This window comes from Danio rerio, chromosome 2, assembly GCF_049306965.1.
Source record: "Danio rerio strain Tuebingen ecotype United States chromosome 2, GRCz12tu, whole genome shotgun sequence".
NCBI lineage: Eukaryota > Metazoa > Chordata > Actinopteri > Cypriniformes > Danionidae > Danio > Danio rerio.
Window position 1 is genome coordinate 3,723,640 of NC_133177.1, and position 26,487 is coordinate 3,750,126.

General features: G+C 38.9%; 1 protein-coding gene and 1 long non-coding RNA gene across 4 annotated transcripts in view; one reads left to right on the forward strand and one right to left on the reverse strand.

Annotated features, from left to right (window-relative positions):
- gpt (glutamic--pyruvic transaminase) overlaps positions 1-20,275 on the forward strand; it is a 40,393-nt gene extending 20,118 nt beyond the window's left edge. Inside the window, exons 3-12 of one of the 3 annotated variants that reach the window (NM_001142774.1) lie at positions 4,316-4,405; positions 4,594-4,702; positions 7,012-7,145; positions 8,823-9,066; positions 11,186-11,265; positions 11,779-11,915; positions 12,950-13,124; positions 15,066-15,221; positions 15,306-15,418; positions 16,535-17,233. In NM_001142774.1, coding sequence (NP_001136246.1) covers positions 4,316-4,405; positions 4,594-4,702; positions 7,012-7,145; positions 8,823-9,066; positions 11,186-11,265; positions 11,779-11,915; positions 12,950-13,124; positions 15,066-15,221; positions 15,306-15,418; positions 16,535-16,625 — 1,329 coding nt within the window. In that variant the 3' untranslated portion in view covers positions 16,626-17,233. Of the gene's footprint in view, positions 1-4,315; positions 4,406-4,593; positions 4,703-7,011; positions 7,746-8,259; positions 9,067-11,185; positions 11,266-11,778; positions 11,916-12,949; positions 13,125-15,065; positions 15,222-15,305; positions 15,419-16,534 lie in introns of those variants that run through there. The other 2 variants (XM_017357999.4, XM_073914475.1) reach the window with 2 other exon arrangements.
- LOC141377726 (uncharacterized) overlaps positions 1-26,487 on the reverse strand; it is a 187,866-nt gene that overhangs the window by 20,033 nt on the left and 141,346 nt on the right. The window contains exon 2 of the long non-coding RNA XR_012390289.1: positions 10,328-10,668. This is a non-coding gene — a long non-coding RNA (uncharacterized lncRNA). The remainder of the gene's footprint in view (positions 1-10,327; positions 10,669-26,487) is intronic.

The following is a 26,487-nucleotide window of genomic DNA, read 5'->3' on the forward strand; positions in this document are numbered from 1 at the left end:
TCTTGCTCCTCCCTGAACCGCCACCATATTGTGGTGGAGGGGTTTGAGTGCCTGAGTGATCCTAAGAGCTATGTTGTCGGGGGCTAATGGGTCTCCCAATGAAAAAAGGTCTTAGGTTACAGGTCAAACTAAGTGCAGTTAAAAAACTCCTTATGACAACAGCAACAGCAAGGATAGCTTCGTCACCCGGTATTGAGCAGCTGGGGTCCCACTCTGGAGCCAGCCCTAGGGTTGGGGCACGTATGCGAGCGCCTGGTGGCTGGGTTTTATCCCATGGAACATGGCCAGGTCCAGGAAGAAGCGATGTGGGAATATCCTCTTGCAGGCCCACCACCTACTGGGGGAGCCATAAGGGGCTGGCGCATTGTGGAACGGGTGGTGGTCGACCTGATTGTCAGGCACTGAAACTAGCTCTTGGACATGGAATGTCACCTCACTGGGTGAGAAGGAGCCGACTAAAGAAAAAAAAAAAAAAAACTAATACTAATACTACTAATACTTCCCTTCTTAGACTTTACAGACCTGAAACTTGCCTTTAGTACTTATTCATTGTTGCTCTTAGCTGTGTAAATTGCTTCCTTGTCCTCATTTGTAAGTCGCTTTGGATAAAAGCGTCTGCTAAATGACTAAATGTAAATGTATAATGATAGTTGGGCTCGCCTCCACGCACAGCTGGAGCTCTGGAACTCAACTTCTTGATAAGCGCCGGACTTTCTCCTCTTACCCCAGGTGGAGGAGTTCAAGTGTCTTGGGGTTTTGTTCACGAGTGAGGGAAGGATAGAACCTGAGATAGACAGGCAGATCAGTGCAGCAGCAGCAATAATGCGGTCGATGTATCGGTCTGTTGTGGTAAAGAAGGAGCTGAGCTCGCGATTTACCGGTCAATCTACATTCCTACTCTCACCTATGCTCATGAGCTTTGGGTCATGACCGAAAGGACAAGATCTCGGATACAAGTGGCCGAAATGAGTTTCCTTCGCAGGGTGGCAGAGCGCACCTATATGGATTAGGTGAGGAGCTCTGCCCCCCGGGAGGAGCTCGGAGTAGATGCTCCTCCAAATCGAGAGAAGTCAGCTGAGGTGGCTCGGGCATCTGTTTTGGATGCCTCCTGGATGCCTACCTAGGGAGGTGTTCCAGGCATGTCCCACTAGGAAGAGGTCTCGGGGAAGACCCAGGACACGCTGGAGGGACTATGTCTCTCGTCTGGCCTGGGAACGCCTCGGGATTCCCCTGGAAGACCTGGAGGAAGTGTCTGGGGAGAGGGAAGTCTGGGGTTCTCTCCTAAGACTGCTGCCCCCGCGACTCGAGAAAGTGGATGAAAATGAGATGAGATGAGACTAGTACTGTGCAAAATAAATAGACAAATATTATGCATATAATGCATTGTGATCAGGGCAAAAACAAAAGAAATGAGTTATTAGAGATTAGTTATTAAAACTGTTATGTTTAAAAATGTGTTTGGAAGAAAAATCTTCTCTGCATTAAGCAACACTTGATATATTTTTATTGAAATATTTTTAAACAAAATTAAAACTTAAAAACGTTCTATCTGCAACATGTACATACAAAACCACTAAATAATGCAGTTTTACTCCAATACTCCTATGTCTATTTTAATAGGATTTAATTAAACATCAGTATTCCACATTTCTGCCAAGGCAACAGATTGTGACGATGGTAAACTCATGATAAGTGTTTACTGGGTGAAATGCTGAAATATTTGGAAATAATTAAAAAATTTCACAGGACGCCTAGTCATTTGGACTTAATAGCCCTTAGTCTTTATTAGGAGTACAGGGTTTTACCCTCCTTAATTACAGTTATGTGAATTAAACCTCACGTTGTGCAGTTTAGGTAACACTTTAGTAAAAAAAAAATGACATTAATTGTTATTTGTAACAGCCATGAAAAAAATGTAATACTTGTTTACATTACTTGTTAGAAAATTAATAATTAAAATGTTTGGCAAGTTTTAAAATAAGTCAGAATTACATTCATTTGCTGCAAGTAATAATACAAAAGAAATAATAATTATAATTAATTTGTGCTGTTTTTATTTAATGCTTTTACAAGGCAACATATACTGGGGAGATACAACTGAAAATAATTGTAAATAAATCAAATATTTTTTGGAAATGATTTACTTGGCTCCAGGCGGTTTAATAAAGCACATGAAATCATTTTTGTGTTTGTTTATCATCTTCCACTCTTGCCTGTTTAAGCAGCAAATAACACTGTTAACTACTGACTTACTATCTGCCTATATTGGCTTTTTATTTGTATTAATAAAGTACATATTTTGCATGATTTTATTCAGCATTCCTAATCCAATCCAATTCCTAAACTCAACTACTAACTTAATAATTACTAATAAGCAGCAAATGATAGGATTATTGAGCTAAAAGTTAATAGCCAGAATTTTATCTTAAAGTAAAGTGTGACCGGTCTCATATTTTCAGACTGATGGCAGAAGCTCTGGACTTCATCACAGCTTTCATTGACCGTGAACAGAGAGGTCGTCTGAATGACGTCTAAAGCAAAAAAATACAAGTTCATTTTGTTCAGCAATGTGTTTTGGGGACAAAATAATCAATATGCCTACAAAAACAAACAGTCATGCAAGCAATAATAGAAAAATCCAGGTGCAAATCTCTTGGAGAGTCTACACTTAATAAATATGGCCAATATTAAAATGATTTAAGTTGAACTAATATTCATGTTGGCGAGGCAGTGGCGCAGTAGGTAGTGCTGTCGCCTCACAGCAAGAAGGTTGCTGGGTCGCAGGTTCGAACCTTGGCTCAGTTTGCGTTTCTGTGTGGAGTTTGCATGTTCTCCCTGTTTCGCGTGGGTTTCCTCCTGGTGCTCCGGTTTCCCCCACAGTCCAAAGACATGCGGTACAGGTGAATTGGGTAGGCTAAATTGTCCGTAGTGTATGAGTGTGTGTGTGGATGTTTCCCAGAGATGGGTTGCGGCTGGAAGGGCATCCGCTGTGTAAAAACTTGCTGGATAAGTTGGTGGTTCATTCCGCTGTGGCGACCCCGGATTAATAAAGGGACCAAGCCGACAAGAAAATTAAAATGTTAAAATTTTAATTAATTTTAAATTTTAATTAAAATGTTATGTTGGCTTACATACAATATTACAAATGTTTCAAAGACTGTTCAAATGCAGAGAAATGAGCCATTTTAACTATATGTGAGACGACATGTGAGAGATTGTGATGAAGACCACAACATCTTCAATATATGCCTTTGTTTGTAGTGAATCTGCACCTTCTAGTGGTGAAATTTAAGTACTGTGCCTTTAAATGAACGCTTATTTTCAAATTCAGTACATTCAGAATTGCGTCTGGATTAATAAACACAAATCCAGCTAATGTTGTTTTAAAAGTAAGAGGCAATAATAATTTGAACATAGAAATTTTGTGAATTGAAAGAAAGAACCATAGATGTAGATTCTTCATATGCTGCGACATTTGGTCGGGTCAGAATTTGGCGTCAACAACATGAAAGCATGGATCCATCCTGCCTTGTATCAACGGTTCAGGTTGCTGGTGGTGGTGTAATAGTGTGGGGGATATTTCTTGGCACACTTTGGGCTCGTTAGTACCAATTGAGCATCATGTCAACGCCACAGCCTACCTGAGTATTGTTGCTGACCATGTCCATCCCTTTATGACCACAGTGTACCCATCTTCTGATGGCTCCTTCCAGCAGGATAACGCACCATGTCATAAAGTACAAATCATCTCAGACTGGTTTCTTGAATATGACAATGAGTTCACTGTACTCAAATGGCCTCCACAGTCACCATATCTCAACCCAATAGAGTATCTTTGGGATGTGGTGGAACGGGAGATTCACATACTAGATGTGCAGCCGACAAATCTGCAGCAGCTTCATGATGCTATCAAGTCAATATGGAGCAAAATCTCTGAGGAATACTTCTAGTACCTTGTTGAATCTATGCCAGAAAGGATTAAGGCAGATCTGAAAGCAAAAATGGGTCCAACCTGGTACTAGTAAGGTGTACCTAATAAAGTGTAAAATCACCAAGAATCACGGATTCAGCTTAAAATCTTCTTTAATGTACTTCTTCTACCTAATGTTGACCTGTGGTTGCGTAAATGAGCAGGGAATTTTCATTTTTGGGTGAACTATCCCTTTAAGGTTTACATTAAACACTTTTAGCCTGGTTTATATTGGATCACCCAGAAACGTAATCTTCCTGGCATTACCCCAAACTGCCAAATTTCCTGTGCTCTATATGAAGTACAATCCATATAGATCACAGCATGTGTTTTACTTCTTTACAGGGGGTCAAGAAGCCCTTCGATGAGGTCATTAAAGCAAATATCGGAGACGCTCACGCTATGGGACAACGGCCAATCACCTTCTTCCGACAGGTAGCAGATTTCTCTATTCTTTGCTGACCGCGTCATTTTCCTAGTCACTTTCAGGCCGGCTGCGCTTTCCATGCATTAAACAGAGTCAACAGTTTAAGTGGAGCAGCCTGACACATCTTCATGCTCTTTAACTTTATTAATGCTTACTTTGTTGTTCTCGCACGCTCATAATTGGTTTGTTTTTCAAGGTGATGGCGCTGTGTACTTATCCACAGCTACTTGATGACAACAAGTTTCCAGAGGATGCCAAAAACAGAGCCAGGCGTATTTTGCAATCGTGTGGAGGGAATAGCATCGGTATGTTATTGATGCATGAAGGGAATTGACATGAAATATGAAGTATCAACAATCGCGCAAGCTAAAATAATAAAGGGAAATTGCGTCATTGGTATATTTGCAGTTTTATAACCTCATGGTTTAGGGGTGACGCAGTGGCGCAGTAGGTAGTGCTGTCGCCTCACAGCAAGAATGTCGCATGGTCGCTGGTTCAAACCTCGGCTCAGTTGGTGTTTCTGTGTGGAGTTTGCATGTTCTCCCTGCGTTCGCGTGGGTTTCCTCCGGGTGCTCCGGTTTCCCCCACATTCCAAAGACATGTGGTACAGGTGAATTGGGTAGGCTAAATTATCCATAGTGTATGAGTGTGTTTATGTTTCCCAGAGATGGGTTGCGGCTGGAAGGGCATCCGCTGCGTAAAAACGTGCTGGATAAGTTGCCGGTTCATTCCACTGTGGCGACCCCGCAATAATAAAGGGACCAAGCCGACAAGAAATTGAATGAATGAATAAATTACCTTATATTTTTGGAAATTAATGTGTTTGTGACCTTGTAGCACACAAACGGTCCAATTTTGCACAGTTGTATTTTTGGCAATACTCAAAATATGTGGGTAAACATTAATGGCATTTCATTTATGTCGAGAAAATCATCAGAATATTAAGTAAATGTCCTGCATTAAGAATATTCAAACTCACTTGATGTTAAACTTGATTAGTAATATGCATTGTTAGACACTTCAATTAGATCATTTTAAAGGTGATTTTCTCAAAAATTTGCATTTCACGTTCCCTCAGATTCCATTTTAAATTTTTATTAACTCGTTTTATTAGTTTTATGGTCTTTAGCTGGCTTGATAGAGCAACCAAATCCTGTGCAAAGTATCGCAGATTTGATCCCAGCTTAGACCAGGTTGAGTGCAGTAGGATCTGTGTTACACTTGGGGGCTCGTCCGGGATTGGAGTAACGATTAGGGGTGTGAGTTTAACGGAGGCCTGCTAGCAAAGTGCTATGCAGGTAAACTTCACTCTTCTGACCTCTTAAAGTGCTCTAGCAACAGATGCTAGAGGACATGGTCTTTAGCCTCCTTGTTAAAGCAACCGACTCCCATACAAAGGATCGCCGGTTCGATCCCAGCCCAGACCGGGTTGAGTGCAGTAGGACCTGTGGGTTGTACTTAGGGGCTCGTCCGGGATGGGAGTGAGGATTAGGGGGTGAGTGTAACGGAGGCCATCTAGCGAAGTACTATGCAGGTAAACCTCACTCCTCTGACCTCTAAAGGTGCTCTAGCAACAGACGCCAGAGGACATGGTCTTTAGCCTCTTTGTTAGAGCAAACAACTCCCATACAAAGAATTGCCGGTTTGATCCCAGCTCAGTTAGATCCCAGCTCAGACAGGTTTGGGTGCAGTAGGACTGGTCTAAATAAATTAATTTCTGTCATGTACACTCTCAGGAGTTAGTATGGTAATAAATATATATATGGCAATGTTGATGTATTTGGTCTTGGCGGTGTAGATCTGCTACGCTACTGCTGCTTTGATTATGATGCCAAAGCAAGTACCGGGACCTGCTACTACCAGTATAAACACAGACATGCCGTGTTTAAGAATATAAAACACTGCTGCTGCAAACATAATACATATGTAACCCCCGTAGCAAATCTAAACAGGGGCTGGGGTGGAGTGGGGTACAGTGGTATATATATATATATATAAATGCTATGTTAGGGTAATATTTATTTTCAGACAACACAATACCAATGCAGATCTAAGCACAGGAGCTGGGGTGAAGGAGGGTCTCTGAATATATATATATATATATATATATATATATATATATATATATATATATATATATATATATATATATATATGCTATGTTTTTTAACTCCAGAAGAGCTACGAAGTCAATATTTGGTGAAATAGTCGTGATATTCAGTCTTAACCATTAAAAACATTTGCTATTTTGACCATCTGTCATTTTTTGCAAAGATAAAAAGCACTCAATGAAAATTCTCAGTATTAAAATCTGTAGTAGCATAGTAAAAACTGAGCATTGTCAAGTGGTTACTCTTCTTTGTTTGTTTCATAACTGTATGGATTTGCAATATACACTTTACCTCCCTTTATCCATACAGTGTATACAAATTTGACCTCAAAAACAAACATGTAATGATAAGCTAAACTGTACTAAATTGTTAACCTCTGAAACTGCTGATGTTACCTGATGTTCTATAATGTACTCAGGGATGTTACTGATTATAGTGCTGATGCTGCTGTTGTTATATATTGTAAAGTCAGTTTGTCCGTATCCACTCGTGCCTGTGTTCAGGTGCTTACACAACCAGTCAGGGCATCGACTGTGTGCGGCAGGATGTGGCCAAATACATCGAGCGGCGGGACGGCGGCATCCCGTCTGATCCGGACAACATCTACCTCACCACAGGAGCCAGCGATGGCATCGTGGTACGTCACACAAACCCAAACGGAGCTCACATTTCACTTGTAATCATTTGCAAAATACCAGTAATGTTCTTACCCATGATAAGAATTGGTCATCCCGTGATAAAATGATACAGTCTATTTTAATCCGTGTACTAAAGCTGCATGTGTGTGTATAGTTCTGAATGTGTATAAGCCTGTTTACAGATTGACTGGCATACACTGTAGCTTCACTTTATAACTAGTGCTGGGCAACGATTGAATTTGTTTATAATTGTGATTAATCACATGCTTTTTCTGCATTTAATCCTGATTAATCACATACGTTTTCAGAATTTAATCAGAATTAATTACAGGAGTTTCTGGAATTTAATCGTGATTATTCGCACAAGTGGTCTGCATTTATTCGTGATTAATCACACAAGTTTTTTGTCATTTAATCAAGATGAACCTCACAAGTTTTTGGCATTTTATTGTGATTAATCACATGAGTTTATCCGCATTTGATCATTATTAATCGTTTGAGTTTTTGGAACTTAATCGGGATTAATCGCATGAGAGTACTGCTTTTAATCGTGATTAATCACACAAATTGTCAGCATTAATTCAAGATTAATCACACAAGTTTTTTGTCATTTAATCATGATGAACCTTACAAGTTTTTGGCATTTTATCGTGATTAATCACATGAGTTTATCCGCATTTGATCACGATTAATCGTGTGAGTTTTTGGAATTTAATCGGGATTAATCGCATGGGAGTTCTGCTTTTAATCGTGATTAATCGCACAAGTGGTCTGCATTAATTTGTGATTAATAACACAAGTTTTCAGCATTTATTCTGGATTAACCTCACAAGTTTTTGGCATTTTATCGTGATTAATCACATGAGTTTATCCGCATTTGATCACGATTAATCGTGTGAGTGTTTCTGCAATTAACCACAATTAAAACCACAAGTGTCTGCATTTAATCATGATTAATTACATGAGTTTCTGCATTTGAATTAAACTTATGTGAATAATCACGATAAAATGCCAAAATTTTGTGAGGTTAATCCAGAATAAATGCTGAAATCTTGTGTGATTAATCACGAATAAACGCGGACCACTTGTGCGATTAATCACGATTAAAAGCAGAACTCTCATGCGATTAATCCCGATTAAATTCCAAAAACTAATGCGATTAATCAGGATCAAATGAGTTTTCCGCATTTGATCACGATTAATCGTGTGAGTTTTTCTGCAATTAACCACGATTAAACATAGGGAACACTTACAACATTTTGTTGTCTATGGGTTCCCTTTATTTTTTTGAGCAGTGTATATGCATATATGCTGTTTTCAGAGGTTTATATTCACTTTCAGAGTCAATATTAGGTGGAATAGACCTGATATTCAGTCACAACAAATGAAAACGTTTGTTATTTTGACCAACTATCATTTTCAATGTGATTTTGTATTAAATATGAGTTTTTTGGTGCATTCTATTTGTGATATGTGGTTAAATGTTTAATACATATGTTTACATAAGCTGGTATGGCAAGTTAATATAAACTATTACGACTAATACTCTTCTATATCCAGTATTTTTATTATTACAGTAGTCAGCTCATAAGCAGACCAATGAAATCTCTTGAGTCTTTACACTGAGTATTATAGAAGTAGACAGCCTGAATTATTACATTGTTCTTTTTCTTCAGACCATTCTGAAGTTGCTGACTGCTGGAGAAGGTCTTACACGCACAGGAGTAATGATCTCTATCCCTCAGTATCCTCTGTACTCGGCATCTATAGCAGAGCTGGGGGCCGTTCAGATCAATTATTACCTGAATGAGGAGAAGTGCTGGAGTCTGGACATCAGTGAACTGCAGCGCTCTCTACAGGCGGCCAGAAAACACTGCAACCCTCGAGTCCTGTGCATCATCAACCCAGGAAACCCCACCGGTATAACAACAGATCCTTCCCTTAAAGAGGACCTATTATGGCCTTACTTACAAGATGTAAAATAAGTCTCTGATGTCCCTAGACTCCTAGAGTGTGTATGTGAGGTTTCAGCTCAAAATCACACACAAATAATGTTTTTAACTCTGAATCTGCCCCTTTAGACTTTGATTCTAATTGTGCCATTTTGGTGACTGTCGCTTTAAATTCAAATGAGATTGTGCTCTTTTTAAATGAGGGCGGAGCTACAGATGCCTGAGTGTCAGCATAGTGGCAGATTCAAAAACAAGACTGACGTCCTATGCTAATGAGGGAGAGATGGTCACTGATGGGCGGGGCTTTCCCCCTCTGATGACACGTACAAAGGGAGAATGTCAATCAAAGTGTTTCTGCAGACTGTTTTGATCAAGTCTGATTATAAAAAATACAAATAATAATTTTTTACCATTTAAAAGCTTGTTATATCCACAAATTACTGCTACACAACTGTGTTAAAACTTTTTATGAAAGGAATTTTTGCATAATAGCGCCCCTTTAAATGATGACTGAGAAATCAAGCGCCTAGAGTAAGTTTTGAGGCTAAATAATTAGCTTTTTTAAATAATAATAAAAAAAATGGTTTCTTTAATCTGAGCAGCCTAAGACTTGGCTATTTTTTTTTCTAAATTTGCCATCTGAACACACACAAAAAAGAGGAGTTGATTCAACAACAACAAAAAAAAACTTAATTGAGACCTTTGTGTTCAATGTTTGGACTCAAGCAAGAGTTCAGAACTGCATGATGTAACGTGCTTGAAGGTTAAAAAGTCAGTAGTGATGCACTACAGTTTACAGAATAGCAATACACGCATAAAACCCTTTTTTGTATGATTATATAATAATTGCATATGCTTCTTTTGTTGTTTAAAAAGAAATATGAATATATTTATGAAGTGTAAATATATGTGATGGGTGAAGTCATAGTGCTCAATATTTTAAATTATTTTAAATGTTTAGATTTGACCATTTTATTGAGCATTTTAGCAATATTTAGCATTAAGATTTAAATGTTTTATTTATTTTCTTTAAAGAAGCCATTTATTTGATCCAAAAAAGCAACAACTTATTATCAACCTTGAATACAGTTGTGTGTGTATATGTGTATATATATATATATATATATATATATATATATATATATATATATATATATATATATATATATATACACACACACACACACACACACACACACACACACACAGTTGAAGTCAGAATTATTAGCCCCCCCTGTTTATTTTTTCCCCCCAATTTCTGTTTAACGGAGAGATTTTTTTCAACACATTTCTAATCACAATAGTTTTAATAACTCATTTCTAATAACTGATTTATTTTATCTTTGCCATGATGACAGTAAATAATATTTGACTAGATATTCTTCAAGACACTTCTATACAGCCTAAAGTGACATTTAAAGGCTTAACTGGGTTAATTAGGTTAACTAGACAGGTTAGGGTAATTAGGTAAGTTATTGTCTAACGATGGTTTGTTTTGTAGACTATCGAAAAAAATTGCTTAAAGAGGCTAATAATTTTGACCTTAAAATGATGCTTAAAAAATTAAAAACTGCTTTCATTCTAGCCGAAATAAAACTAATGACTTTCTCCAGAAGAAAAAAATATTATGAGACATACTGTGAAAATTTCCTTGCTCTGTTAAACATCATTTGGGAAATATTTTAAAAAGAAAAAAAAAATTAAAAGGGGGCTAATAATTGTAACTTTTTTTATTTATTTATTTAGAATCATATTATAGATAAATATAGATTTTTATAAAATACTTCTATTTTTATAAATCCTCAATATTCATTGTATTCATCTGTATAATTATTTTACAACTTAAGTTTTTGCAAGTATGAATGTTTATTTTATTTATTCCATTGTTTATAAATTATTTTCAATTAATTTAACCTTTTTCCCCTAAACAGTCCTCTAGAGGGCGTCAAACACAAGTTTTAAAACCCCTTGTAAATATACTATAAACAGTGTAACTCTTTTAAAAATTATCAAACCTGCTTGTTTTTTTCTTCTCAGCATTTCATATAACTGATCATGTAAAATATGCATTCTTCTTATTTCAACAGGTCAGGTACAAAGCAGACAGTGTATTGAAGATGTAATCCAATTTGCTGCCAAAGAAAACCTCTTCCTAATGGCTGATGAGGTGAGTTAATACTGGTAAACCATGAGAAAATATGTGTAATATAACTTCATATGGCTAGCAGCAGCATCCACTGTACAGGTATAAAGAAGTGCACACTTCTTTTGAGAACTATTCAAAGCTTAACTTACATTGTATTGTATTTGGGTAGCTCAGTGGCCTCACAGCAGGAAGGTCGCTGAGTCCTGGCTGGGTCAGTTGGCGTTTCTGTGTGGAGTTTGCATGTTCTTCCTGTGTTGGCGTGGGTTTCCTCCGGGTGCTCCGGTTTCCCCCACAGTCCAAACACATGCGCTATAGGCGAATTGGATGTGAGTTTATGTGGGTGTTTCCCAGTTCTGGGTTGTGGCCAGAAGAGCATCCTCTGCATAAAACATATGCCAAAATAGTTGGTGGTTCATTCCGCTGTGACGACCCCTGATAAAAAATGGACTAAGCCAGAGGAAAATAAATGAAGGCATCGTATTGTAATGTATTGTAGTGCATTTCATCAGCTCTTCCCACATATGTGTTTTGTAGGTCTATCAGGACAATGTGTACGCCAAGGGCTGTGAGTTTCACTCCTTTAAGAAAGTGCTGTTTGAGATGGGTCCCGAGTACTCCAAAAAAGTAGAGCTGGCATCATTTCACTCCACTTCCAAGTGCTACATGGGAGAGTGAGTATCATTTATTAGCAGATTTCTCATTGAGGAATCCGTGTGTGAAGCAGTATATGACATGATCATTGACTGATGCTGTACTTCAATGGGCAGAATAAATAATAAACAAGGCTTACAATCATAGCAAACTTACAGTAAGAGGGGATATTAATATGCAGTTGCTATGGAAGCCCTCAGATTGACGTCAACAGAAGCACCAACACTCAAAAGCAAATGACTTTCATTGAAAATGACCAAAGCAAACATGGTTAAATTGCACTGACTCATTACTCACCTTAAGAATAACAACTTCAGCTAGCAAAATAGGCATTGTAAATTTTGATTTCACATCGAATTTAAAAGGGACCTAATATGTCCACTTTATACAAGATGTAAAACAAGTCTCTGATGTCCCTAGTGTGTGTGTGTGTGTGTATGTGTGTGTGTGTGTGTGTGTTTGTTTCACACAAGTTTCAGCTCAAAATACCACACAGATAATGTTTTATGTGAGATTGTGCTCTTTTTAAAAGAGGGCGGAGCTACAGGTGCCTGTGTCAGCATAGTGGCAGATTCAAAACAAGACTGACGTCCTATGCTAATGAGGGAAAGATGGTCATTAGTGGGCGGGGCTTTCCCACTCTGATGACACGTAAAAAGGGAGAATGTCAATCAAAGTGTGTCTGCAGACTGTTTTGATCAAGTCTGATTATAAAAATAGAATTAATGCATTTTTTTACATTAGAAGCTGGTTATATCCACACACTGCTGCCACACAACTGTGTTTGAATCCCTTATAAAAGTAACGTTTGCATAATAGGCCCCCTTTAAAAGTCGACTGGGAAATTTTGGCTATTAAAGAAAACATTAGTGTTCCATTAGGGATGAAACTAAACTCCTACGTTACTACTGAGGATATACGTGCATAAGTGTACAGCGTATAAGTGTATAGGAAATCATTTTGGATGCAACTAGTATTTGATTAATAGTAATAAAACTATTAATTAATATAATGCACTTGTTCTCTAACATACTCTGACGAACACTTTCTTCAGGTGTGGTTTTCGAGGCGGATACATGGAGGTTATCAACATGGATGCGGATGTGAAAGCTCAGCTCACTAAGCTAGTGTCGGTGCGCTTGTGTCCTCCTGCGCCTGGACAAGCCCTCATGGACCTGGTGGTCAACCCTCCTCAGCCAGGAGAACCGTCCCACCAGACCTTCATGCAGGTGCTTTGTTTCTTTCTGTGTTCAAAAGGGCAAACAGATGCTCATTTACATTTATTTTGTATTTACTTAGCACATTCATTTTATTCATTTTTATATACAGTTGAAACCAGAAGTTGACATACACTCTAAAAATAGGAACATAATCATTTTTCTAAAAACGTCTGATGGTAAATCATGCTAAACGTTTACTATTTTAGGTCTGTTAGGATTACCAAAATGATTGACATTTGCTTAATGCCAGAATAATGAGAGAATTTCTTATGAGAATTTGTTATTAATTTCTAGGCAGTCAAAAGTTTACACACATTTCCTTGTGTTTTTGTTAGTTTTGCTTTTAAACTGTATAACTTTGGTCAAATGTTTTGGGTATCCTTTCACAAGCTTCTCACATTAGTTTGAAGGCATTTTGGCCCATTTCTCCTGACAGAATTGCTGTAACTGATTTGAGTCTTGCTCGCACAAGCTTTTTCAACTCTGCCCACACATTTTCTATAGGATTGAGATTAGGGCTTTGTGATGGCCACTGCAAAACATTCACTCTGTTGCCCTTAAAGCACATTTTAACTAATTTGGCAGTATGCTTAGGGTCATGGTCTGTTTGGAAGACCCATTTGTGGCCAAGTTTTAATTTCCTGGCTGATGTCTTGATTTGTTGCTTCAGTATTTCTACACAATGTTCTTTCCCTCATGATGCCATCTATGCTGTGAAGTGGACCAGTCCCTCCTGCAGCAAAACAGCCCCACAACATGATGCTGCCGCCCCATACTTCACAGTCGGGATAGTGTTTCTAGGCTTGTAAGCATTCCCCTTTGTCCTCCAAATGTAACACTGGTCATTATGGCCAACAGTTCAATCTTAGCTCCATTAGACCACAGGACATGTCTCCAAAATGAGTCTTTTTCCCAGTGTCATTTAGCAAATTGTAATATGGCTATTTTGTTGATTCTTTCTTGTTGATTTTTCCATGTTGTCACACAAGGAAGCAGTGTGTTTGAGGTTTTCCTTCAATACTATTCTACAGTGGTGCCTCCAATTAACTCAAATGTTGTCAATCAGCCAATCAGAAACTTCCAAAACCTTGACCCATCATCAGAGGTTTTTCAGAGGAATAATAAACTTATTGTGTGTAAACTTGACTTTCAAGAAGAGTTATAACAATTTCTCAAAACATATCTCTGTCATTATTCTGCTATTAAGCAGAACAGAAACAAATGCGATAATCCTAACTTAACTAAAAGAGAAAAAGTTGAGTCACATTAACATCTGACTTTTTTATATGGTTATGTGCCTTTTTATACAGTGCATGTAAACTTCTGGTTTCAACTGTATATATATAAGAAGCGCCGTCGACTACCCTGGGCTCGGAGACACTTGGAATATTACATAGAGAATAATCTAATACATAATATTATAACATACATATATATGAGCAATATCACACTCGTAGTAGTGTGATATGGCTGTATATCGGCACTGGTAAGCGTGCGTTGGCACAAGGCCACAGACTTTTTGCTGGCTGTATGTGGGCAGAGTAATACACAAAGGGTAAAGAGGCTGTACAGGTGCTGATATTACTTAAATATATCACGGCTATCAGCCAATGAGATTCGAGAACCAGACAGAACTGTTGTATATTATATATATATATATATATATATATATATATATATATATATATATATATATATATATATATACACACTTTTTATAATATAATGATAATAATAATCATTATTTTTGAGTCCTTGTTACGGAGATTGGTTGTAGGAAAGTGTCTGGTGCATAGAGCATAGAGAGTGTCTGGTGCATATGGAGAGGTCTTCTACAGGTGGTTTGTCAAACTTTACCATTGTAGAGTGTTTCTTCAGTTTCTGCTGAAAAGGATGTCTGTTTCTCCCAGTCTTCTCCACTGATTCAGTGCTCTTCCTCTGTTCTGGCAGGAGCGGACGGCTGTTCTCAGTGCCTTGGCTGAAAAAGCCAAACTGACGGAGCAGATTTTGAACACAGTGCCAGGCATCAGCTGTAACCCAGTGCAGGGAGCCATGTACTCTTTCCCCCGAATCACCCTGCCTGAGCGCGCCATCAGCGAAGCCAAGGTCGGTGTCTGGCACATGCTCTTTATGCCTGCTGCTGGTGTTATTTACTTGACTTAATCATCGGCCGTGTGTGTGTGAATACAGGCGAAGGGTCAGGCTCCAGACATGTTCTACTGCATGAAACTGCTGGAAGAGACCGGCATCTGTCTCGTTCCTGGAAGTGGTTTCGGTCAACGGGAAGGCACTTATCACTTCAGGTAAGAGTGTGTGTTCTCAAGTGTTTTCCCTCTTATTGTTTGAGAGAGGTTCCCTCTCAGGGTTTGTGCGGGGAATTGCTGACACACAATATATTGTAAACCAGAGTGAAAAAGAAAAAAAAGGGGGGAGGGGGGGGGGTGCTAGGTGTCACAGATAAAAGTGAAGAGGGTTGGGGAGTCATGGAAGAAAGTGAAAGTAAAGAGTGGACGGGGGAGGAGGGCGATCGGTAAAATAAGGTGCTGGATCAGGTTTCAGAGGTGCTGGATTCCGCGTGTTCCCGCACAAATTAAGCTCTGCTTAACAGTAGACTGACCATTTTCTAATGCAAGCTAATTGCTCTCCCATGTTGGTAAAGAACAGTTCTGAAAACCGTTATGCAAATGATGCACACACAGACCGTGTGAAAAAAACAGGTGCAGAAAGCACTGGTCATGCGTTTATCATGTTTAACAGTCATGAGCACTGGCTGTACTGGTGCTCAATAAGAATGAGGAAATCACAGATATGCTGTTCCGACATAGCGACAGGACTCCTATATTGTTAGACTGCCCGCTGTCGGTCAAATTAGACTAGAGTTATTGACCGCTACTGCGTTTTATTCTGAAAAGGCAGAGGAAAAACAAGATACCCCCGCCCTAAATTACTGATAGACTCCCCCCCTTCCCCCAGGCCCACAATGGACTAATAGTACCACCCTAATGGATGAATAACCAAGCCCCAAATTACTGATTGTCCCGTACTTAATTACTGAGACCTCATATGTAATTTATAATTTTATATATCAAAGTTCTGAATAGGGTGCCCCGTCTGGGTCAGCATTTCTGTGTGGAGTTTGCATGTTCTCCCGGTGTTGTTGTGGGTTTCCTTTAGGTTTCCCCTAAAGTCCAAAGACACGCGCTGTAGGTGAATTGGGTAAGCTAAATCCCAGTGTTGGGTTGCAGCTGGAAGGGAATCCGCTGCGTAAAACATGTGCTGGATAAGTTGGCGGTTCATTCCACTGATTAGTAAAGTACCTAAGCCGAAAAGAAAATGAATGAATGAGTTCTGTATAAGGTGTGTTAAACGCAGTGTAAAACGTCTCATTTTATGATGTCTGCTCTCTATTCTTTCTCCAGGATGACCATTCTTCCTCCAACAGACAAACTCAAGCTGATGCTCAACAAACTGAAGGACTTCCATCAGAGATTCACCCAGCAGTATTCCTGACCCCGATCATCTTGACTAGTTTAAGATCTCCTGCCGCCACCGGCTGACCAAGCGTGCCACATTTCTCAATGATCGGTCTGAATGTGGCCAAATAATCACTCGAGGCCTTGATGGACACTAATCTGCACATTTGCCAATGGATAATTGTACGCCTTCTAGCTAAAGACGAATGTCTATTAATGTCCACCTTTTTCCGCAAACGACGACTTCCAGTTTGTAATCAAGAATTGAAACAAATCACTTCAGATAATAATGTTATGCTAGAAATAATCAATATGCGTAGTTAGAAGTGAGAGTCACGCTTTATTTTTAGCCATTAAGGTCTTTTAACGTGGCATTAGTATCTTAAAGAACTGGAAGTTGCTGAATATTGAGTAGTGGGCGGGGCTTTCTTATTGCACATCATTTTCTCATAGCAAACTAACGATAAGGGGGCGTGGCTAAGAATACTGCCATCAAACTGACATCATCAGAGAATGACCGCCTCTCCAAGCGCAGAAGCAAACTGTCAGATTTGATTGAAGATTACCAAAACTCATATATGTTCGCCTAAAGAATAACAATGTGCACTGGCAAAATAAACACTGCAAATTTTGATTTCACACAGACTTTAAGCATATTTGTGGTCAAAAATGTCAAAAGTATCTATTTTTTGTTCCTTCAGGTAATTTTCTCATTATATTCCCTCTACAGTACAGTAATATTCAATATATTTCTGTAATAGTGTGAATATTCACAGTTGATTCTTATAACTCGATGGATGAACTGAGGAAAATAAAGACATCTGATTGTATACTGTTTTTTATATAATGCGATTGTTTAGAGTTGACAAAACTACCCACATAATTAACGCAAAGCATCATGGTGTTTGGGAAGAAGGTGGATAAAACTATTGTTGTGGACTTGATTTTAAATACTGTGAAGATTTATAGTAAATACTATAGTGTTTCTGTACAATACTATAGTAAATTGCTTGAAATAATCTGGTACAATTGCTATGGTAATACAACAACTAGTAATATAAACAAATTAGCCAATTTGTTACATTATTTTCAGACTAAATAGTATACTACAGTATTTATTACAGTTTACCAGTTAACTATACCCACATATAGGGCTGGGCGATATGGCAAAAATGCAGTCTTGATAATTATTATCCATATTGAACGCTAACGAAATCCATTCATTAATTTTCTTGTCTGCTCAGTCCCTTTATTAATCCAGGATCGCCACAGCGGAATGAACCACCAACTTATCCAGCAAATTTTTATGCAGCGGATGCCCTTCTAGCTGCAACCCATCTCTAGGAAACATCCACATATACATTTACACACTACAGACAATTTAGCTTACCCAGTTCACCTGTACCGCATGTGTTTGGACTGTGGGGGAAACCCGAGCACCCGGCGGAAACCCACGCAAAGGCAGGGAGAACATGCAAGCTCCACACAGAAACTCCAACTGAGCCTGAGTTCGAACCAGCAACCTTCCTGCTGTGAGGCGACAGCACTACCTACTGCGCCACTGCGTCGACCACGTTAACAAAATATATTTCGATATGAGTTGTTAATGCTTCCAAATTTAAAAGAGTACCCCAACAATTACTGAAGCCACTAAAATTAGAGGGTCCATTAAATGGCATAACGTTTTTTCGGTTGATAAATTTCCGGTGGCTAAAAATTCGATACATGTCTAATATCAACATGCTTTAAGATTCCTATTGTCGCACATTTCTGCTGTGTGATTGGCTCTTAGATCGGTATAGAGTAAAAAGTTCAGAGCTTATCATTGTTATAGACGTAAATTTTAGCGCGATTCGATGTAATATCGTTTATCGGCCCAGTCCTACTCGCATAACATAATGTATCTGGCCCAGATCTGGCCCACACAATTTGCTTTTGCTTGGCCCACCTGCTGCAGTGAAAAACGGTAAATGATAGGACCAAGTCTGGCTTCCATATAAGTGCCAAACATGGACCATATCTTGGCCAAGTTAATAACCCATAATTGGGCCAGATATGTTGGTGTGTCATGGTAGAATTTTTTCTTTACTCAGAAATAATTGAAATGTATGTTAAAAGTGGGTGAAGATAGGCCAAACTTACGTGGCCCACATATATTTTTTTTAACATCTGAGCCAAATACTACATTTGATCTGGCCCAAGTCTTATGTGCCTCCTTAAAGCTGGTACCTCTGCCCAAACCTGGGCCATGTTTGGCTCACATGCTGTATGCCAGTGTCGGACAAATGCCTGCCCATGTAGCAAAATCTCTCTGGCCCAGATCTGGCCCCCACAATCAGCTTTTGCTTGGCCCACATGCTGCAGTAAGTTACGGAACATGATTGGACCAAGTCTGGCTTTCATATAAAGGCCAAACATGGACCATATCTGGGCCAAGTCTTAGCTAAGTTAATAACACATAATTGGGCCATATATGTTGCTCTGTCATGGAAGAATTTTTTTTCTGTACTCAGAAATAATTGAAATGTATTTTAAGAGTGGGTCAAGATAGGCCAAACTTACGTGGCCCACATATACATTTTTTTTTTTTACATATGAGCCAAATACTATATTTGATCTGGCCCAAGTGCCTCTTTAAAGATGGGACCTCTGCCAAACCCAGGCCATGTTTGGCCCACATGCTGTATGCAGCATCGGAAAAATGCCTGCCCATATTGCAAAATCTCTCTGGCCCAAATCTGGCCCCCACAATCAGCTTTTGCTTGACCCACAAGCTGCAGTGAATTGCGGTACATGATTGGACCAAGTCTGACTTCCATATAAAGGCCAAACATGTACCATATCTGGGCCACGTCTCAGCCAAAGTAATAAGCCATAATTGGGCCAGATATGTTGCTGTCATGGTAGAATTTACTCAAAAATAATTGAAATGCATTTTAAAAGTTGGTAAAGATAGGCCAAACCTACGTGGCCCACATATAAATTTTTACATCTGGGCCAAATACTACATTTGATCTGGCCCAAGTCTTTTGTGCTGCCTTAAAGATGGTACCTCTGCCAAACCCAGGCCATGTTTGGCCCCCATGCTGTATGCCAGTGCATAATGAATGCCTGCTGTGCCAGCTTTATGCAAAGTCAAAGCCGGAATTTTTGCTACCTGGGTAGTTATGCTGTAACTGCTATAAATACTACTAAAAATAGGCCATATACTGTAAAAGCATAAAACACTTTACTATAGTACTTACTGTAAATGAATATAGTATTTTTTCATGTGGGCTTTTTTCTTTCTTTACATCCCAAATGTCTTGATGTTGGGTAAAGTTGTTTTAAAATGAATTATTACTTCACTTTACATCAAAAAAGTAACTCAGTGTGTTACTTTTAAGGTAATTATATGTAAAATTGTTATGTTATACTGATTTTTTATTAATAAAGAGGCTTAAAATTGATATATATATTACTATTAAAAGTAACGTTACTGCATTACAGTGTGTATGAACGTGCAATGTACGTCAATGTGTACAAATAGTCAAATGAAAACAATGGGCATTCACGTGGCTTGATTTCGCGCTGTTTTGACCCTTAGGGCTTTTTGGTTGTATTATAAAAGACGATAAAACATCATTCATGTATGTGTGTAAATAACTGATTGATTATATGGCTGATATAAAGCGTGTAGTAGATGAAGACCATAGTGTTGTGTGTTGCATTAACGCTCCTCGCCACTAGAGGCCGCAGCGTCTACACATCTTCACATTAAAGACGGTGTTTTTTTGTTTTTGTTTTGTAACACCTCTTGTTTTTCTCCCACACACTACTGAGAAGCCCAACTGCTCTATTATCCGCTGCTGTCATTTTGTTAATGAGTTGAGAGACCAAGTTAATGAGTTTAGATGCACTTTGAGAACTTTACATCTCTCAACTTTTTTTTTAAAAGCTCATTTTATTCTCGACGAGACTGAAAACCGTTCAGATTTCAGCTGCTTTGACATGTTGACATCTTTCTTCACACAATAAGTCATGTTTGGTAAGTTTAGAGCCACAGATATAAGTTGGAATACGTAACGTAAGGTTTATTTGACTTGAAGAAGTATTCAAGGGTACATTTATTTGACCAAACTTAGCATTGTAAGCTGTATTCATAATTTAAAATTACGTTTTTTATTTGAATATACACTCACCAACCACTTTATTAGGTACACGTTTAGTTACTAGTACCGCGTTCAACTCGTTTTGCCTTTTAGAACTGCCTTAATCCACCATGAATCAATTGCCGGCAATTTTCCGGAAAGGTTGTATGTGTGAACAGGTCCTTTTTGAAAATACCGGTAAATTCGTTCGGGCTATTTTCCGGAAAGAGAAGTTGTAACATTACTGGCAATTTGCGGGAATGCTGCGCCGTGTGAATGCAGAAGGAAAATTGCCGTAATAAGCGCGTGCACGTCTAGAACGTGCTGACGTGAGACGTCTGCTTTAGCCAATCACAACAGTCAGACGCATTTACGTCCGCGCGGTTTGTGAGGATAAAAGCCTTTGAATATTTTTCCAGACACATTTAGCTGCTAGAAGTTAGTCAGATCACGATTATATGTTCTTCTTAATGCCAACTGTGTAAATAATCATCGATGAGATGCTTATGATAAGCCGTTTTTTGTTTACCTTCAAGCTTTGCGTGCGCCTATGAGCGCCTGCACACATTATGAACATCTCCACATGCGAAAGTGATCTTGCGAAAGTTGTTCACAATATTAATCATCCACAGAGTTTGTAATTTAGTCAAATGTTTACACATACATGCGCAGCCGTTTAAAGCTCATTTGTGGTGAATGATGTCAGAATTTACCGGTATTTTGGAATGGATGTGTGAATGCTCTTTTCCGGAAAATTTCCGTAACGTCCTCGCCTGTGTGAACAGCGCTTTTTTCAATATACCGGTAAAGTCGTTCCAGATATTTACCGGTATCACTGTGTGAAAGGGGCTATAGATTCAACAAGGTAGGCTACTGGAAATATCCCTCAGAGATTTTGCTCCATATCGACATGATAGCATCACGCAGTTGCTGCAGATTCTTAAGCTGCATATCCATGTTGCCAATCTCCCGTTCCACCACATTCCAAAAGTGCTCTATTAGATTGAGTTCTGGGGACTGTGGAGGCCATTTGAGTACAGTCAACTCATAGTCATGTTCAAGAAACCAGTCTGAGATGATTCAAGCTTTATGACAAGGTGCGTTATCCTGCTGGAAGTAGCCATCAGAAGATGGGTACACTGTGGTCATAAAGGGATGGACATGGTCAGCAACAATATTCCAGAAGGCTGTGTTGTTGACATGATGCTCAATTGGTACTAATGGGCCCAAAGTGTGCCAAGAAAATATCTCCAACACCATTACACCACCAGCAGCAGCTCGTTGATACAAGGCAAGATGGATCCATGCAAGTTGTTGACGCCAAATTCTGACCCTAGCATCCGAATGTCGCAGCAGAAAATCGAGACTCATCAAACCAGACAACGGTTTTCTAATCTTCTATTGTCTAATTTTGGTGAGCCTCCGTGAATTGTAGCTTCAGTTTCCTGTTCTTAGCTGACAGGATTGGCACCCAGTGTGGTGGGACAGCCATGGGTGTCCAAACTCAGTCCTGGAGGGTCGGTGTCCTGAAGAGTTTAGCTTCAACCCTAATCAAACACATCTGAACCAGCTATTCAAGTTTTTACAAGTTACAAGAAACTTCCTGGCAGGTGTGTTGAAGCAAGTTGGAGCTAAACTTAGCAGGACACCGGCCCTCCAGGACTGAGTTTGGACACCACTGATCTAAGTAATATCATTACATGAGCTCAGGACTACTTTGGCAATCGTTTAAGTACCACAAAATGTAGTTACATACACAAAGACCAGTGAAAACACTATTGTACTGCGCCAAAAAGAAGCCCTATGTTAACAGTGTCCAGAAGCGCCGTCGACTACTCTGGGCTCGGAGACACTTGGAATATTACATAGAGAATAATCTAATACATAATATTATAACATACATATATATGAGCAATATCACACTCGTAGTAGTGTGATATGGCTGTATATCGGCACTGGTAGGCGTGCGTTGGCACAAGGCCGCAGACTTTTTGCTGGCTGTATGTGGGCGGAGTAATACACAAAGGGTAAAGAGGCTGTACAGGTGCTGATATTACTTAAATATATCACGGCTATCAGCCAATCAGATTGGAGAACCACACAGAACTGTTGTATATGTATATATATATATATATATATATATATATATATATATATATATATATATATATATATATATATATATATATATTGTTTTTATTTATTTTTTGTGTGTGTAGCCAAGGTGAAAATATAAGATAATATTAGCTGTGACTCTTAAAAATAAAACTTAAAAAAAGTTTGTCATTGGGATCCCATAGAACTATTTTTATTAGGAGGCTTTAATTTAATAGTTCTTAAAGGGCCATGAAACCCCCTCGTTTCAGCAGGGTGTTTTCACACCTCTACTTTGGAAAAAGTCAGAAAAGTGGGCGTGTCCAGCTCTGTTTAGGGGGGAGTGTCGGAGGAACAAAAGAGGCTTGGTGTGGGAGTGTCTATTTGGGCGCGCTGAATTTCAGAGTCAAAACACACAACCACAGCGGACAAAGTGACTGTGTTTACATGGACATCTGTAGTCGAATTATTTGCCAAATTATTAAATAGTGGACTTTAACTGCAGTTTGGCTCTTTCATTCAGGGAATTCATTCATGTCCCTCCCGACAAACGTGATATTTGATTCGAGGAGCTGCTGTAAGCGTGTATTTTTCATGCAATGTTTGATACCGCACGGCGAATGAGAGAAAAAACCCTCCGCATTTCCCGGAAACTTAGATGCACACGGCAGGTAGCGTCAGAAAGCCGCGTGTGTTATTCCGGTCACAAAGTCCAACACGAGGTTATAGTTTGGTTGTAACTGTTAGTGCTAACTTGTTTACACTCGTTGCAATAGTTTGTTTGATACGAATAAAATACGAACTGAATAAACAAAGAGCACTGCTCGCTCACTTACCAAATCTGTAGAGACAGGACAATCACCAGCAACTAGAGCCGCGTCTTTATTAAGAGAAGACTACAAGCGAATCCGGATCTCAGCGTTTGCAGATGAGAACAGCTCTCAGGTTTACAATAAAGTTATTGTTGTCGAGCGTCGCGTACACTGTTAATCCACGCGTGAGTCTGCGCTCTCACAGAGAGAAAATGAAAACGAAACTTCACTGCAGCAAACTATAAAAGCAACACTTTACGCTTGTTTTGCCAACACAACGTGGCATCTCTGTCGTCTAAACACTGTGAGAGTAATGAATATTAATGAAGTTGCACAATAGAGCGCGCTGATTGGTTTGAACCAAGCCTTACTCATGCATTAATGCAGCACACTGTAAGACGTAATAAGACTCACTCTGGCACAGACGCCCAGTCCAGGAAGTACAAATTTGCTTGAAATAACGCAAAAACAACCAATTTACACTTTTTAGTGAAATATAGGTGTCCTAGTAGTGTTTTTAGCAGTGTGGGACACATATATGACTGTCAACAGCTCAAAAAATGTGTTTTAGTGTTTCGTGACCCTTTAAAGGGCCATATTTTTTTCTTAGTGTGAAGAACAAAACCTTAAGAAACTTTTTGTTCAATGCAAATGTTCTACAGACGCTAAATGTTCTTTACTGAATCACTAACACGGCAAAAGCCTTTATTTTTTTAATAGTGCAGATGTGAATTAGCAAAACCTTGTTCAGCAGATCGCATTATATTTGATCAGTAGAAGAACCCATTAGTTTTCCTCTCAACAGAGAAATTGGCAGAACATCACTTGTGAACATACATGACTGACATAGCAGAATCATCGCCAAGTAATATTTATAGGCCCCACAGGACGTCCAGCCTTCTGTATTTCCACCGAAGAATAACATCAGATTCGAAGATGACCAAAGCAGTTATCCTCTAGAGCGTCTCTCCAAAATGTAAAAGCCTGTCCCTGACCTCTGTCAGCCCACATTAGCGGTGCTTGGGGAGATTTGGGTTTTTAATTAAGCAGTGTCTTGTTCTCACCGCCCGCTGCTTTTGTCTTTGCACCTGACGACCGCCTCTAAATGCTGCTCGCTGATGGAGTTTGATGTGCTCGTCTTAACAGAGACTGACAGCAGAAGCACACTCACACTTGCTTGTTTAAAATGAGCTGAAACAAGAAACGTCTTAAGAATTTTTTTGGGGACAACTTCATTGTTTTATGTTCAATCCACTTATATTTGTTACGTCAGTGGCTCTTAAACTGTGATACGTCTACCACTAGTGGTACGCAGGCTTTCTTCTAGTGGTACGCGGTGGAATCAAATATGTCATGTGTACATGCTACATATAATTCAAAATTTGTCACAAATGATTTATACAGTATATGAATATATGATGACTAATAGTCTATATTTCTGAGATCTAGGCAACATTTCCAGGCGTTCATGAGTTGGCTACTATATGTTAACACTTTACATTTAAGTTTTATTTTTTCTTTCTTTTTTTAAGAACAGTAACCTACTATTTTTTAACTTTTAAAAGAACATTTTAGTTTAAATGTTGACTTTTTTGTTTGTTTGTTTGTTTTTTTTTTTTTACAAATCCGCTTGTTAAGTGGTGACGTGTTTGTGACATGTAATACTGTTTCTGGGTCCAAGTCGCCATTCACTTGAGTGGAGAAATCATTCGTTTATGATCACTTTTAATTCATATCGCACATTAAAGTTAATTTTATATAAAGTCAGTGTACACAACAATCTCTGCGCTTGCTGCATAACAAATACCAAAATTTTAACAATTTATACAACAATGACTGCGTCCGAAACGCCTACTACTCAGTAGGTACTGCATTTGAATTTAAACGTACTACTCGGCCGTTAGAAAAGTACGTTCTATACAGTATGAACGTGAAAAGTATGAATGGAATTCGGACGTACTACATCCGCCATTTTGTCATGGTCACGTGACCTACCTGCGTCAATTGCGTCGTTTTACTCCCATTGATGAATATGCTCGCGGGGCATCACGGGATAGCGCAGCATGCATGGGATGCGCACTCTAGAATCTCGCCGGAAGTAGTAAGTCATCCGGGTACTTCTCGCATACTAATTTTCGAATTCTATGAATTCGGACATACTACTCGTCTCGCATACTGATTTTAGCGTACAATATAGTATTGAAGGATGCGGTTTCGGACGCAGCCAATGAATTACTTTCTGGCCATCGGATATTAGGCATGGACATATATATTGCGATCGTGACTTTCGAAAGTATTAAATTGATTTGTAAACGTTTATTATTACCATTTCATGAATCTCCCCATTCAGTTGAATAGAGCGCTTGGACCCGGAAGCTGCTCCGCGTGACGTCACACTTAACAAGCGGATAAGCACAGTACAGTGTTAATCTTCAGACTATTTGTAATGTTTAAAGTGACTGACAATAATAAATATTCTTAAAAGTAGGAATTAATCTGCCACATTTTTGAACTGTGCAAAGCTGAAGCTGCTTGGCCAACTACGCTACTGTATTTCAATACTGCTCTGTATGGTGGTACTTGGAGAGACAATTGTTTTCTGAGGTGATACTTGATGAAAAAAGTTTGAGAACCACTGTGTTCCATTAACTTAATCCATTTGTGTTGGGACTACATGAATGAAATGTGTGAAGATCTAATCTGCAGAACCGCATGTATTGGAGAAGTCAGAGCTCTCATCAATGTTTTTACATCTTGTTTTTATATCTTGTTTACCTATCAAACCCTAAATACTACACTTACCGGCCACTTTATTAGGTTCAACTGCTTATTAACGCTGCTTAGAAAAGTTGTCTGGTCAAAT